The sequence below is a fragment of the Uranotaenia lowii genome, chromosome 2 (genome assembly GCF_029784155.1).
Source record: "Uranotaenia lowii strain MFRU-FL chromosome 2, ASM2978415v1, whole genome shotgun sequence".
Classification (NCBI taxonomy): Eukaryota; Metazoa; Arthropoda; class Insecta; order Diptera; family Culicidae; genus Uranotaenia; species Uranotaenia lowii.
Genome location: NC_073692.1, coordinates 410,902,812 through 410,919,155, shown reverse-complemented (window position 1 = coordinate 410,919,155; position 16,344 = coordinate 410,902,812). Strand labels below are relative to the sequence as shown.

Here is a 16,344-nt window from a genome sequence, read left to right as displayed (position 1 = left end):
TAAAACACGTTTATATTTAAATTTGTTGACTCGGGGCATATAGAGCACCATTGATCAAGGCACGATGAGCATTTTCTGCCGTAGAATCTATTTATTGATTGATTTATAGAGCCACAACTTGACTAGTTTACATCCGATGATTTAGCCTATTGGTAAGGTGTCGGAGAGGTAATCAAAAGACTAGAGTTCGATTTCTGTTCGAGGTGATTTTTTTCCATTTACAATTAATGATCGATTTTTCGATTGTTACATTATACGGCTAGTAGCATAATCCGCCAAACAACGCACCAGAAACATTATGTATGAGCGTGTGTTAATTAGTTGAATTCTACAAACAGACCTAGATTATTTTATTATTGCTACGACTCTACGACTCACCTGACTTCATCGAGTTGAATTCGCTGCTAGATTTCCCGGCAGAAAACGCCCATCGTGCCCTGATTAATGGGTGCTTATACTGCCCCAGGGGGGGTTCTCATTATGCCCCTACAGTGGCTGGTTTTCAGCTTTCGGCAAAAAATTTTAAAATGCTTTTTTCAACGTTTTCATCTAGTTTTTCAAGTTTCAGCCCGTTAGGAAATAGGCTTTTCAAGTGTCTGAACACGAAACAATAATGTAATCTCCATATTATAGCTACACACCAAAAAATTTATAAAATTAAACGTGACAGGAACGCTTAAAGACCTAAATTTTTCATGCTCTAATTTTAAATAGATCTAATATTACATCAATTTTAATTTAAACGACACATACACCACCAGTTCAAAAAATTTAACGGATCATAAAGTTCAAAAGACCTATTTTTGTAATGACTCAACCGAGAATCATCTAAATTTACACTAAATTGAATCTAATCGATTCCCTCTTTTAGATTCAGAATGTAATTTTAGATCACTTTGCATCTATTTAGAAAATTTAAGTGTGTCTGGCATCCCGGTGAGATCGAAAAGAGATACGTCAAAAGCGGCAACGATTTTGTGTTTTTATTTCTCTTTGTTTTGATTGTATGTTCTATAGAGTTGTTTTTGACATTTCTCACGCACATTAACTGGTATCCCACTGGCGTGTACGGACGAGAACGGGACAATTAACCTCCAAAAATTTCAGTGCAAAAATCGAGCAGTCGGCCGACAAACACGTTCGTTTTTTAGGTTAATGTTCCCAAAATGAAAAAGTTTCAGTGCAAAGCCCTGAACTATGACACGAATACTATTAGCGGCAAATAGGACTATAGTAGTGAAAACCCTGTGAACGTCGTCCTGATTTCGAGAATACGTCCCGCAGTCCACCCGCAGTGCCGGACATTCTGTCAACTCGCATCCAACCCTTGATCGGCGGTTATTGCCATGCCTGTAGCACGTCTCAACGGCAATTAAACGATCGATTTCGACCCCCGCACCAATTGCGCTGTCAGGGGTAAGTACTTCAAAATAAGACTTAATTTTTTTCAAGCCTCTATTCTATTTCTTACGTTCGTCGTTCTATCATAAAAAGCAGCAACAGTCAAATACGTCCTGATCAGTGATGCGCACCACAGAGACGGAACGTCCACAATTAGTATACTTCTCCTGTGCCGGGGTCCCGTGCGACATTGACTCCGTTCGGGAAAATCACGTAGTATAACCAAACACCACTGGAGAGCTCCTGCAAACTGCCAGCCAAAAAGTGGGCACCTCCGGCGCGAAAGCAACATGAACAAAGTTCGGTGAAGAAAAAATGGAACGATTCCGAATCCATCGAAGAAAGTCCCCCAGACGAACCTCACAAGGAAACGTTCGAATCGATGGGATGAATAAACGCAAGAGGCTTAAAATCCCAAATAAAACATCAACAACAACAACAACAACAACAACGTTCGAATCGATAATGAAAGGTAAACATTAGAAGTTAGTTTATAATGTTGATCAGTTTATATTTATACCAATCACCCGTATTTAGTATGTCCCAGCTTGAATAGCTCTCTAATTATTTCTAAAAAACTTCTTTCCACTTTCAGACTGCAGCAACAATGAATTAAAACGAAGGTGCAGTGCAGAAACAAATCGAAATAACGATCCAATTTGGCAGAGCACGATAGTCTGAATTTATCCGAACATGAGGAAACATTTTCATTCCTTGGATTACACATCCGGTAAGAAAATGATAAATTCAACGGTCAAATTTTGAAGGAAAAAAGTTTGTTATGTCCTGGGATAGAACACATCGAAAACAAATCACTACATTTACACACCTAGACGATTTAAGAACACGTTTCACATTGAAGATTTTATAAGCAACTAAAATCACTACGTTAGATATACTCAGTAGAGAGGTCTGGCTTATCGCTTTACTAATGAACTAAAATTTAATTCGGTGCTGAAATTTTGATATTTTTAGTTTATTTGAATCCTGTTTGAATTCTGTTATACAAACACATCACTTAAACGCCTGAAGTTATATTCAAAATGCGATTTCGAACCGAGTCGTGAATTTAAGCACCTTTGTACAAGCAACGCTATGAAACTTATACGATCTCTACACAAAGGCGTTAAAACATTGTTTGTAAACTTGCAAAAGTGCAAAAAGACTTCATAAATGATAATATCATTCATTTCACTTTTTTCATGTCATAAATTGACTCAAAAAAAAGTTATGGAAAGCCAATGATTTTGAAATAGCAATGATAAAAATAGTTTTTTTCATTTGAAACTTTCGCTTTCAGTACCTACACCTTTACAACCGGGAGCAATAGCGAAACAGTAGTATTATCAAACAGTAGCATGGACATTGTCTGATACAATCTTCAAAATTCAGTGATTTTTTTTGTATATGTACATTGAAAACATTGAAAAAAAACCATTTGTTGGTGTATTAACTTCAAAATAATCACGAAGTAGCACTTTAAGCACAGACTAGTCTGTGCTTTAAGTTTTAATATTATTTTTTTTGGTTACGTTACACTGCGACTTATGTTACAATTGTGCTATAAATTTAATTAAGAACTATCTGAGGCAAACCAATAATTCATAATTACGTAAAATAAATTATTTTGTATAATTAATTTTTAATTTACTCTCGCCGAAAACAGTTTTTTGCCACTTAAAATTGTGTATCCGAAAGCCCATAACACCCTTTTGTTTTATAACGCAATGTTATTGCTGAAAAGATCTAAATTTATGTTGGAATACATGTTTCCCTTTTATGCATCCTATTTGACAGAAATTTACATCATCGATGATGTAATATTATGTAAAATACGTCACTTAATTAATGTCTGAAAATTTATGGCTTCAAGCGTTTCTGTCTTTCGTAGTGTAATTTTATGTCAAAAGTGATGCTTCAATTTTGTGCATCCAATTTGACATAAATTTACACCAAAAAATTAATAGTGTGTATTTTCCATGGTGAAATAAGCGTTTTCCTTAAGGTGGCCATTATGCCCTTATCTCCTCTACGAAAATTAATAAAAATTAAATCGACGGTGATTAACTCTTAATCGAAATTGAAAAAAATATGCTCGTTACGGTTTTTTCAATATCCAAAAATTATTAAATGACCATAAAAATAACACTACTAAACTAAATCTAAACAAAGAAAAAAGTTGAACTTTCACATAAAACAATCCATTTGCTCCTAAATGCTTAAATTTGATCAGGAGAGATGTTTGTTTGTGAGCCTTCGAAAAACCAGATATTTTAAGATTTTAAAATTACATTTTCAGTGATATCAAAAATCTTCTAATAAAAACCAAATTTAGTTGATTTGTAGCTCAATTTATAGTCTTTTAAACAATTTTCAGATATTTTAACTTTTTACTTAGTTAATGATGATTATCTGCAAAAATTTCATGTTGATCGAAGTTACCGATGATCGAAGTTCCCCCAGTTTACGGTATCTATTCATTTTAAACCTGTTATTTATTGAGTAGGCATTCCAGATTTTATCTACACGTATCCAGGCCGGGCAAATCCTGACATTGGGTTCCTAAATTTTAAACTCAAAACCGGGAAATATCCGGGCAAATCTAGCCATAATCTACGTATTTTCCCTAAAAAGGCAAGAGAAAAGCTGAAAGATAAACACACGAAAAATGATTTGTTCCAAGGCACATCAGCGGCATTCAAATCTTATCTCACAATTTCAAAAAAAAAAGGCATGCGAATTTGTCCGCTAAAACAAGTTGAAATTTTGGAATTTCGTAAAAATTGTGTAAAATCCTGAAAAAAACTGGGCCTTTTTCCTCGATACCCGGGCAACCAGACCGGACCAGGCATTCCCAGTTTTTTCTTTGAAAATCCAGGCAAGTCCGATTAAAATCGGGCAGTCTGGAATGCTAATGAGGTATCTATAAAGGGTGATACGGTCAAAATTTGGTCAATATCAACTTGACGTATTTCTTTCAATTTTGCATTTAAAAACCTGAACAACCCTCATTTTGAAAGTGTGTGTGTGTAGAATGTTGCTCCTATTTTGATTTTGGAATTCACTCTTCAGTTGTCAAAATGCCGTCCAAGGAAGAAGATCAGCGTATCAAAGTTTTGCTCGAGCGTCGCGAAAATCCGAGCTACTCGCACGCGAAGCTAGCAAAATCGCTAAAAGTTGCCAATTCAACCGTTACAAATGTAATTAAAGTGTTTGGGGAACGTTTGTCGGCAGCCAGGAAGTCTGGATCGGGGGGAAATCGAAAACCGGAAGCCGCTGAGACGACAAAGAGAGTTGCCGGTAGTTTCAAGCGAAACCCTATCCTCTCTCTCCGAGATGCCACAAATAAGCTGGGTGTATCGTCTACAACCGTGCATCGAGCCAAAAAACGAGCCGGACTATCGACTTACAAAAAGGTAGTGACTCCAAATCGCGATGATAAACAAAAAAAATGGCCAAAGCGCGATCCCGGAGGCTGTACACGACGATGCTGACGAAGTTTGACTGCGTGGTAATGGACGACGAAACCTACGTCAAAGCCGACTACAAGCAGCTTCCGGGACAGGAGTTTTATACGGCAAAAGGAAGGGGAAAGGTAGCAGATATTTTTAACCACATGAAACTGTCAAAGTTCGCGAAGAAATATCTGGTTTGGCAAGCCATCTTTACCTTTTCATAGCCACACCCAAGGACAAGAACCCTCCCAACACGCCAGAGCTCTGCCCAATTGAGAAATACTGGGCAATTGTCAAGCGGAACCTAAAGAATACCAAAAAAAAAACTGCTAAGGACGAGCAGCAGTTCAAGGCAAACTGGCTTTCGGCGGCGAAGAAGGTGGACAAGGTGGCTGTACAAAATCTGATGGCAGGGGTTAAGCGTAAGGCCCGGCAATTCGGATTTGGAAAAGCGGAAGCCTTACTGAATATTTTTCCTGAATTTTATACTAATTAAACTTGAAAAAGAAATTTAATTTGATTTTTTAAATAAACGATTTCACCGATTTACACGCGTTTTCCCTTGACCAAATTTTGACCGTATCACCCTTTAAAAACACTAACTGACTAAGTTTTAATTTTTTGTGATATTTTTATCACATTAAGAACTGCAAAAACGTCAACGAGAGTTATCAGAAATTCGCTGAGACGTATTTCCACATAAAATGGATGTAATGTGCTGATTTTAAGTCATGATTTCATTGAAGTGTCGTATTTGATTTTGTTTTGGATTATATAACTTTTAGCTGAGCCACCCTACCGATATCAACGGGAAGTAAATTCTCTCCTAAGAACTCATTCTCCATGGCACGATCGACTATCGATCGTGTTAACAGAAACAGCTGATAAGATAGGAGTAATACACAGCAAAAAAAGTGTTGTGATATTACATCAAATACCTGCACATAACTTGAGTCGCAAATGTTACTTAATATTACATCGTCTTGATGTATCCGGATGTTTGAAATCATTTATCAATTTTTGTACCGCTCAGGCAAGTAGCCCGAAATTCCTAAAAATGAAAAATAATGTAATTATAATGAAAGCTATAGCTTTGCTTACATTTTTATTGAATTTTGGTTGTACTCACAAGCCAAACAAATACAGCTGAGGTCCGTAATCTGTTTTTTAGTTTTTGAAATGAATAAAATTTGAGCGTCAATTGAAGAAAACATTGACTACTTGATGCGATATCACATAGAAGGTTGTGATATTACACTACACGACGTATTCGCATTGTGTACATCGTTTAGATGTATCATTGCAACAGAAATCCCTAAAACTACATCATTTCCAGAAATTACATCGTTCATCCTTACATTATTTTTTGCTGTGTAAATCATTCCAATGCAAATTCCAACCGAGCAACATCGCCTCCTTATTTTAACCCCGTCGGTCGATCGATTAAGGGAATAAAAGTTAAGTTTCCCCCGGAACCATTCGAGTGTTATTAGAAGAAGAAATACCCCGTTCTAGTGAGACTATCACCGGGATCAATCCTCCAGAAAAGTGATAGTGTTGTGGCGGCCGTAATCGCCCCCTTTTTCCCCCCCAGTGTGTGGACAATTAAGTGTTCTGTTCCGATCGTCAGTGTTTAATACAGTCCACTGAACTTAGCTTGAGACGATCCGGAACATTTGGTCCATTCGAGCCAGATAGAGCTAAGACTGTTTTGTGACCGACGGGTGATCCGTGTTGTTTTTGGAGAAAAAATCATCCACATTCTTCGGACTACCCGCTAAGCCAAGGAAGCTTTCATCTTTGTAGTTTGTGGGCATCAAGCCGTTTGCAGCATCACTGGGTCGCCATCGCGCAATCCTGCGCCATTTCGCTACACCTAAGAGACCTTCTCCAAAAGGTTGGACGCAGGATTTAAGTCGGATTACAGGGAAGTAGAAGTGTGCATGGTTTACTTGAATTGAATAAAAATCGAATTGAAGTAATTGGATTTTCTGGTGGTATTTGGGGTGATTTAAATGTGCACTCCCTGTTGAATTAAGGTCCTTCTTCGCTGTTATTTTGGTTCACCTTGGCAGTCAATTTTCCGTTTGATTCCCCCAGTCAATCGAGCGCGCTAGTTTTGTGGAACGTTGAGTTGAGTAATTCAATTATGCGTATTGAATAAGGGCAACTAATAAGTGAGTACAGTGAACATAATTGCATTTCCATTCATTTTTGAGTCAGGGAATTCGTCAGATTTTGTCAGTGATCTGGGTGGTCAGTGTCAGATTTATTTTACCTATAGCTGCGAAAGCTAGTGCGTGTCGAATGAGTAAATTAATTGTCTTCAAGTAATTCACGAAGTGTTTTGAGGAAAGGTGTTTGGTGTTGGCAGCTGATGCATCACGATCAATTACACCGTGTCGATGTGAGCTTATATTGAAAATATTATTAGCAAACTTGTCCATTATTTTGAGTCAGTTTATTGTGTCAGATTTTAGTCAGTTTTTTTTGGTAAAACGTGATGGGCGGTGAAGATATTGACTACAGCGAGTTGAAGGAGCAGGACCGCCAATTGAGAAGGACCATCAAATCAATTGCCGAATTTGTGAAAGATTTCCAAAGAGGGCTACATGAAGTCGAGATTGAAGTTCGCTTGGATACCTTGGATAGTACTATGCGTAAATTCTACGAGGTGCAGAGGAAGATGAAGGTGATTCTCGATGACGAAGATTTGGAAAGAAGGCCGGATACGGAAGAGTCGGAAGCGCAACGAAAACGACGAGTTAAAACGCAAGCTGCTCATCGTGAAGCTGAGTTTGATGAAGTAGCCTCCGAAGTTGAGAAGCTGTACTACCTCTCAAAGGCTGCGTTGATCAACCTTCGGCCTAAGATTAGAGAACCAATTGAAATAGAGGGTGACCCTGGGAGCGAAAACTCGGCTATGTCTCGAGTTAAGCTTCCCGATATTCAACTACCCAGATTTGGAGGAAAGATCCGAGAGTGGGTTACCTTTCGTGATATGTTTACCAGTCTAATCAACAACCACAGCCAACTTTCTCAAATTGATAAGTTTTCCTACTTGCGATCGTCTGTTACCGATGAAGCAGATCATTCATGTTTAGATGATTCATTTAATGCTAAGCGCTGGAGCCTAGAATGTGGTTTATAAGTGAAACCAATAGGTTAGCCTGTCGCTGCAATTTGTGATTTATTTTATTACATAACTCTGAAACGCTCCATGTAAAGCCTCTGGTATTCCTAAAAAAACTGCTAAGGCTATGATCATTTAGTATCTGGGAACTTCATCTCGGTAATAGCTAGGTTATTAGAGCTCGGATATGCAAAGCTTTAGCAGCGTTGTGTTGGTTATGAAAAGGACTATCTTGCCTATTTTTTTCACATTTTTATGTTAACGTGTGTTTGAGATATTTATTTAAGAAAAGAGGGAGGAGTTGATGAGAAATATAAAACTTAACTTTATTAGCGATTTTGTTTTACGAACGCGGGATGCGTGCGCATCGGTCGAGAGTAGTGATTAGAACCAATTTTTTCTTCGGTTTCACCGAGGGGTACGCCAATCGTCCCACATTTACGGTGCAAAAAGCCATAGTAAAAATAATTTTGCACAAATTTTCTCCTTTTACGCACTTTGCGTCTCGGAAATTCATTTTTTTTTGACTTGAAAACTCATGAACTGTTTATTTTTTTTTAATTTTTTTTGGTCCAGATGGTTGAGAAGTATATGGAGCCACTCTAGGATGCTTACGAAATTCAAACCAAGCATCGGAGTGGAACTCTTGATCTCAACTATAGGAACAAATTTATGGTTATTGGGAACAACAGACCTCTTAACTATGCAGTAAATCCGTTTCCGACAGGCAAAAAGTGTTGCCTGTCAAGTGGACACCCGGGAATTAACTAAAAATTAGCAGTTCCATGGCTCGCAATCTGTGTAACCGGATTTTATGCAATGTGACAGATGTGTTGTGATGGACCAAGAAATTTATATTAAACCCGAATTTAAGAGATCATATTCTTCGAGATGCCTACTCATTAAAAGTTTCCAACCAGATTCCAATTGATTTTTACAGATGAATTTGTGTAAAATATCATGATTTTGAAAAGGTTTAGCTTCTGTGGTAAAAATAATAGATCAATACATGGCTGAAAAAAGTGTGCAAAGATAAAAGTTATATTTTTTCAAAAGTAAGAGTATTTCTTGTCATCAACGATAAATTATTTTTTTAATATTTTTACATCAAATATCATAATAACATCTTCATTTCCTCCATAGAAAGTTTTTCGATCAAATCAATAGTTTTTAAAGTACAGAGGTTTGAAACTGCCCGGATACTAAATGATCATAGCCTCATGTTCCACAAAGTCGATTTTTGGCCTAAGATTTATGTCTCATGAATTCAAGAAAACATCAGATCTCGTCGTTTTCTGCATTTTTAAGTTATTTGGCATCCACATTAAAATTTTTATTTCCCTTGCCTTCGTTAAAGTTTCAATGATTGTTAGGTATTAAATTTAAACGTAAGCAAGGGAAATCCAGGAAATCAAAAGACCCGGCCCAAATTTCCTCAACTTAAAAATATTTAAAAACTTTCACAATTTCGAAAATTAGATCAAAATATTAAATGTGAGATAAGTCTTTTTATCAAACTTTGAAACAAAATAACTTTCCCATCCAAATAAAATTTTCGTAGCGCGGTGGCTCGCCGTGCATTGGAATACAATCCGTAAAAAGGATTTACCACCTGAGTGATTAACTAATTAAAAAAACACCTCAGGTGAAAATGAAATTGAAAAATCTTATTTTGTCAATAACACAAAAAAGCTACATATATCGGCTTTGTAATATGGTAGAATCGATGGGGAAAAGCTGAATTTTGAACCGGTCTCAATGTTTAAAACTTCTGAAAAATGTTTTCATTTCGATTTCTCCAACACGATAAAATTCCCGCGCCGCCGCCGGATTAAGCCATCGGGAGGCCCGGGGCAATTTTTTTGGGGGGGCCCCAATAATTCATTTTTTTTTTCAAATGCTATCCTAGAAAATACAAAACCTTTTAAACGTGTAAAAAACTGAAGATGAGTTCAGTATAAAAACTATCTTCAAAAAACCAGTTTGTCTGCGTAGAAAATAGTTTCAGGTATCTTCAAATATAAATTGTTAAATAATCATTTGTAAACATTGCGAAAGAGTTTAGAAATTTCTTTGAAATAAAAACTATGATTTAAGCTGCAAAATGCAAAATTTAATTCTCTTTTATTTTAAGACCCTTTTCACCAACCTAAATTCTTAAATTTGAAAAATGACCGGATACATATTTTAAACGATGTTCATATCATCATTGATCGTCTGGTTTGTGCTTATTCGAGAAATATTTACCTAGTGACAATTAAGAAGTATCATGAAGATTTGAAACATAGAAAACAAAATTTAAAAAAAATCAACAAAATAATAAAATTCACATTCCATAGAGATACAGATATAAGAGCTTAAGAATTCAAAACTTTAAATCATGTTATATTTAGAACAAAAATTCAGTGGCTCAAATCTAAATCATCATTTCAAATCAAGTTATGAGAAACAAAATATGAATTAAATTAAAAAAAGAGACACAAAGTTAAAATCAGAGCAAAAACAGAAATGGCACCAAATGTTAATTTCAATTGTATGTCTTTGAAATACAAAAAATATCTTTTCATGAAAGGTTTTTGAATATGATTCACATCAGATAATTTTTTTTATCAAATTGTTATTCTAAATGTGACGAAAGTTTTTTTCGATGCCCTGAAAGCCAAAGGGGTATTAGTGCAAAAATGATCGGTTGAAAAAAAATTGAGAATAAAGATTAAATTTTTAAAACACAGATTCAGTTATCATTGAAAAAAAAAAACAGATAAGGAATCCAAATGAGTTTTGTACTTTAAACACAGATCCTGAATTTTAAAAATTCAGAAAAATTATGAAACTGAACTTCAGTAAATGAAGAAACAACACAAGACTTGAAAATCCCAATGAATTGAATCTGGAAAAAGATAAGATTAAGATCATAGAAATATTCATATTAAGAAAATCAATCAAAGATACTAGTAACTCAACTATCAGATCGTTTTTATGATAATTTGAGAATGATCATTTGGAAAATGGTATGCTGAATTCAGGAAATTCACTTCAGTAGATGATAAAATTTTGATTAAATCAGTTGAAAATGTTCCAATACAAATTTCAAGTCTGAGACAGAAATTGGGATGGAAATTCAATAAAGAAACCCCGTACTGTCGATTGGTCCAATTTAGGCAACTACAGTTTTTTTAAAGATTTTTTTTTCAAAAATTGGTAGGGAAAAGGGTTTAGAATTTATAAACCAATGAAAATTTCAATCATAAGGATTGAAAGGCGAAAAGTTATTATAATACGCGGTATTAAGCCGGTTACTGCCTGGGTAAAATTCTGAAATGTTTATCATAAAACGAAAGCTGCTATTTTAGTGCAGTAAACCATAATTTGGAATCTTAGCCTATCAACAAACATTATTGTTGTGAAAGACGATTGAATGTAATGAAAATGAGGAGATGTTTTTTTCTTTATTTTACTTGTTCTGTACAGAATATCGAAACTGTTATATTTCGATAAAAAATGAAAATTTGAGGTGTTTTGCCTCATATTCTTTTCTATTCGAATTCGGTTTTGTCGAGAAGGTTTTGATGTTCTCAGCTCGCAAAATGTGGGAGAACTTTTTAAGACAAAAACTAACCTTTAGTTTTTTTATTTCAAGTTTTCATTCCGATTTTCTAGTTTTGGTTTCTTTTCATGGATTTGCAGTGGTATGATCAAAGCAATGTTAAAACTTTTTTTATTCTCTCGGGGCCCCCCCTTTGATCCGGCCTTGTCTATATATAAAACAAACATTTTAAAGTTGTTTTGATGACTTTTGTAGCAATTTTCAGTGAATTCTTTAGATGTTTATACAACGTTTGTTTGAAGCCACCAGACATAATGGTTGACAATGCAATATAATAAAAAAATATAATAAATCAACTCCAGTTTTTTGTTTGGTTTTGCAAGTAATGTGAATAAATCTGGTGGAAACTGGGCTTTCTTCAAAGATTTTTAGCTTACTGGGCCGGACCGCAACTTTCCTAAATTTCAAAACTGAATTTTTGATCATGCCCGTATAAAACCGGATAAATGGAAATGAACTCGTTTTCAGTTTCTTCATATCTTTAAAATATTATGTTTTCTCTGAGATGACATATAAAAGAATATTCATTGGGGCCCCCCGAAAAAAAAATGCCCCGGGCCCCCCGAAAAAAAATGCCCCGGGCCCCCCGAAGGCTTAATCCGGCCCTGTCCCGCGGTAAAAATCGAGGAGACCAGTTCAAAGTTCATCTTTTAACTATTTCCCATCGATTTAACCATGTTACAAAACTAAGTTATGTAGTTTCTTAAGATTTTTTAAAATATTTTTTTCATGTTTATTTTCACCTGTGCTGTACCGCGACCTTAACCTTCATCCGTCCCTGAAATTTTTACCCGTTACAGTCCCTGAAGTGTCAATATGACACTCCATACTCAAACCAATATATGTAGATATCTTTTGTTTCTCAACCGAGTTTTACTAAATGTATAGCTTTTTGAACCTCGTATTGTATTTTGAATGTGTTTCTCGGACAATATTCAGCTACAACGCTTCAGTTCTCCGTTATTCAAAGTCTAAGAAAAAAAAAACCGAAATAGATCAGCTACGGAATGCTGAAATAAAATTTTCAATTAGTGTCCAAGAAAGCTGAAGTAAGGATTTATTTTTTTGAAGCTTTTTAAGACCATGAGCACTAATAATGTAAGATGTGTTTTTTGTTTTTCTGGGATTTTAACACTTTCGTGTTATTCATCCCCTTAAACTAATAAGGTAAGAAAGTGGTGTAAAAACCGTACTTTTCAATAAATGGAACGTCCAAATTGTATAAATCACACCAGATACATTGTGGAAAAGATTCAAAAGTTGACGTAATTTGCCACCTTTTTGCATTTTTAGATTGTCAAAATACGGAAAACAAAATTTTTGACGAATTTTCAAAGGTAGCTATTTTTTAACCTTTTGCCAATTTGCAATTTCTCAGATTTACTAAGAAATAAATTCAACTATGCACTGGATTAACAAAATTGACAAAATTGACGAAATTGTCAAAATTGACTAAATTGACAAAGTTGACAAAATTGACACAATTGACAAAATTGATAAAATTGACAAAATTGACAAAATTGACAAAATTGACAAAATTGACAAAACTGACAAAACTGACAAAATTGACAAAATTGACAAAATTGACAAAACTGACAAAATTGACAAAAAATGACAAAAAATGACAAAATTGACAAAATTGACAAAATTGACAAAATTGACAAAATTGACAAAATTGACAAAATTGACAAAATTGACAAAATTGACAAAATTGACAAAATTGACAAAATTGACAAAATTGACAAAATTGACAAAATTGACAAAATTGACAAAATTGACAAAATTGACAAAATTGACAAAATTGACAAAATTGACAAAATTGACAAAATTGACAAAATTGACAAAATTGACAACATTTACAATATTGACAAAATTGCCAAAATTGCCAAAATTGACAAAATTGATTAAATTGACAAAATTGACAAAATTGACAAAATTGACAAAATTGACAAAATTGACAAAATTGACAAAATTGACAAAATTGACAAAATTGACAAAATTGACAAAATTGACAAAATTGACAAAATTGACAAAATTGACAAAATTGACTAAATTGACAACATTTACAATATTGACAAAATTGCCAAAATTGCCAAAATTGACAAAATTGATTAAATTGACAAAATTGACAAAATTGACAAAATTGACAAAATTGACAAAATTGACAAAATTGACAAAATTGACAAAATTGACAAAATTGACAAAATTGACAAAATTGACAAAATTGACAAAATTGACAAAATTGACAAAATTGACAAAATTGACAAAATTGACAAAATTGACAAAATTGACAAAATTGACAAAATTGACAAAATTGACAAAATTGACAAAATTGACAAAATTGACAAAATTGACAAAATTGACAAAATTGACAAAATTGACAAAATTGACAAAATTGACAAAATTGACAAAATTGACAAAATTGACAAAATTGACAAAATTGACAAAATTGACAAAATTGACAAAATTGACAAAATTGACAAAATTGACAAAATTGACAAAATTGACAAAATTGACAAAATTGACAAAATTGACAAAATTGACAAAATTGACAAAATTGACAAAATTGACAAAATTGACAAAATTGACAAAATTGACAAAATTGACAAAATTGACAAAATTGACAAAATTGACAAAATTGACAAAATTGACAAAATTGACAAAATTGACAAAATTGACAAAATTGACAAAATTGACAAAATTGACAAAATTGGCAAAAGATGACAAAATTGACAAAATTGACAAAATTGACAAAATTGACAAAATTGACAAAATTGACAAAATTGACAAAATTGACAAAATTGACAAAATTGACGAAATTGTCAAAATTGACTAAATTGACAAAGTTGACAAAATTGACACAATTGACAAAATTGATAAAATTGACAAAATTGACAAAATTGACAAAATTGACAAAATTGACAAAATTGACAAAATTGACAAAATTGACAAAATTGACAAAATTGACAAAATTGACAAAATTGACAAAATTGACAAAATTGACAAAATTGACAAAATTGACAAAATTGACAAAATTGACAAAATTGACAAAATTGACAAAATTGACAAAATTGACAACATTGACAAAATTGACAAAATTGCCAAAATTGCCAAAATTGACAAAATTGATTAAATTGACAAAATTGACAAAATTGACAAAATTGACAAAATTGACAAAATTGACAAAATTGACAAAATTGACAAAATTGACAAAATTGACAAAATTGACAAAATTGACAAAATTGACAAAATTGACAAAATTGACAAAATTGACAAAATTGACAAAATTGACAAAATTGACAAAATTGACAAAATTGACAAAATTGACAAAATTGACAAAATTGACAAAATTGACAAAATTGACAAAATTGACAAAATTGACAAAATTGACAAAATTGACAAAATTGACAAAATTGACAAAATTGACAAAATTGACAAAATTGACAAAATTGACAAAATTGACAAAATTGACAAAATTGACAAAATTGACAAAATTGACAAAATTGACAAAATTGACAAAATTGACAAAATTGACAAAATTGACAAAATTGACAAAATTGACAAAATTGACAAAATTGACAAAATTGACAAAATTGACAAAATTGACAAAATTGACAAAATTGACAAAATTGACAAAATTGACAAAATTGACAAAATTGACACAAGTGACAAAATTGACAAAATTGACAAAATTGACAAAATTGACAAAATTGACAAAATTCACAAAACTGACAAAATTGACAAAACTGACAAAATAGACAAAATTGACAAAATTGACAAAATTGACAAAATTGACAAAATTGACAAAATTGATAAAATTGATAAAATTGACAAAATTGACAAAATTGACAAAATTGACAAAATTGACAAAATTGACAAAATTGACAAAATTGACAACATTTACAATATTGACAAAATTGACAAAATTGACAAAATTGACAAAATTGACAAAATTGACAAAATTGACAAAACTGACAAAATTGACAAAAAATGACAAAAAATGACAAAATTGACAAAATTGACAAAATTGACAAAATTGACAAAATTGACAAAATTGACAAAATTGACAAAATTGACAAAATTGACAAAATTGACAAAATTGACAAAATTGACAAAATTGACAAAATTGACAAAATTGACAAAATTGACAAAATTGACAAAATTGACAAAATTGACAAAATTGACAACATTTACAATATTGACAAAATTGACAAAATTGACAAAATTGACAAAATTGACAAAATTGACAAAATTGACAAAATTGACAAAATTGACAAAATTGACAAAATTGACAAAATTGACAAAATTGACTAAATTGACAACATTTACAATATTGACAAAATTGCCAAAATTGCCAAAATTGACAAAATTGATTAAATTGACAAAATTGACAAAATTGACAAAATTGACAAAATTGACAAAATTGACAAAATTGACAAAATTGACAAAATTGACAAAATTGACAAAATTGACAAAATTGACAAAATTGACAAAATTGACAAAATTGACAAAATTGACAAAATTGACAAAATTGACAAAATTGACAAAATTGACAAAATTGACAAAATTGACAAAATTGACAAAATTGACAAAATTGACAAAATTGACAAAATTGACAAAATTGACAAAATTGACAAAATTGACAAAATTGACAAAATTGACAAAATTGACAAAATTGACAAAATTGACAAAATTGACAAAATTGACAAAATTGACAAAATTGACAAAATTGACAAAATTGACAAAAT

The 16,344-nt window shown here is 32.9% G+C and overlaps 1 protein-coding gene across 1 annotated transcript; it reads left to right on the top strand.

Moving 5' to 3' along the window:
• The first annotated feature begins 7,359 nt into the window (after positions 1-7,359).
• On the top strand, positions 7,360-8,007 carry LOC129743387 (uncharacterized). The gene has a single exon (XM_055735383.1). The coding sequence runs from the start codon at positions 7,360-7,362 to the stop codon at positions 8,005-8,007; it is 648 nt and encodes a 215-aa protein (XP_055591358.1).
• The last annotated feature ends 8,337 nt before the right edge of the window (positions 8,008-16,344 follow it).

Bases quoted from the DNA above. Each gene is read 5' to 3' on its own strand.
- LOC129743387 (XM_055735383.1), top strand. From the start codon at position 7,360: ATGGGCGGTGAAGATATTGACTACAGCGAGTTGAAGGAGCAGGACCGC.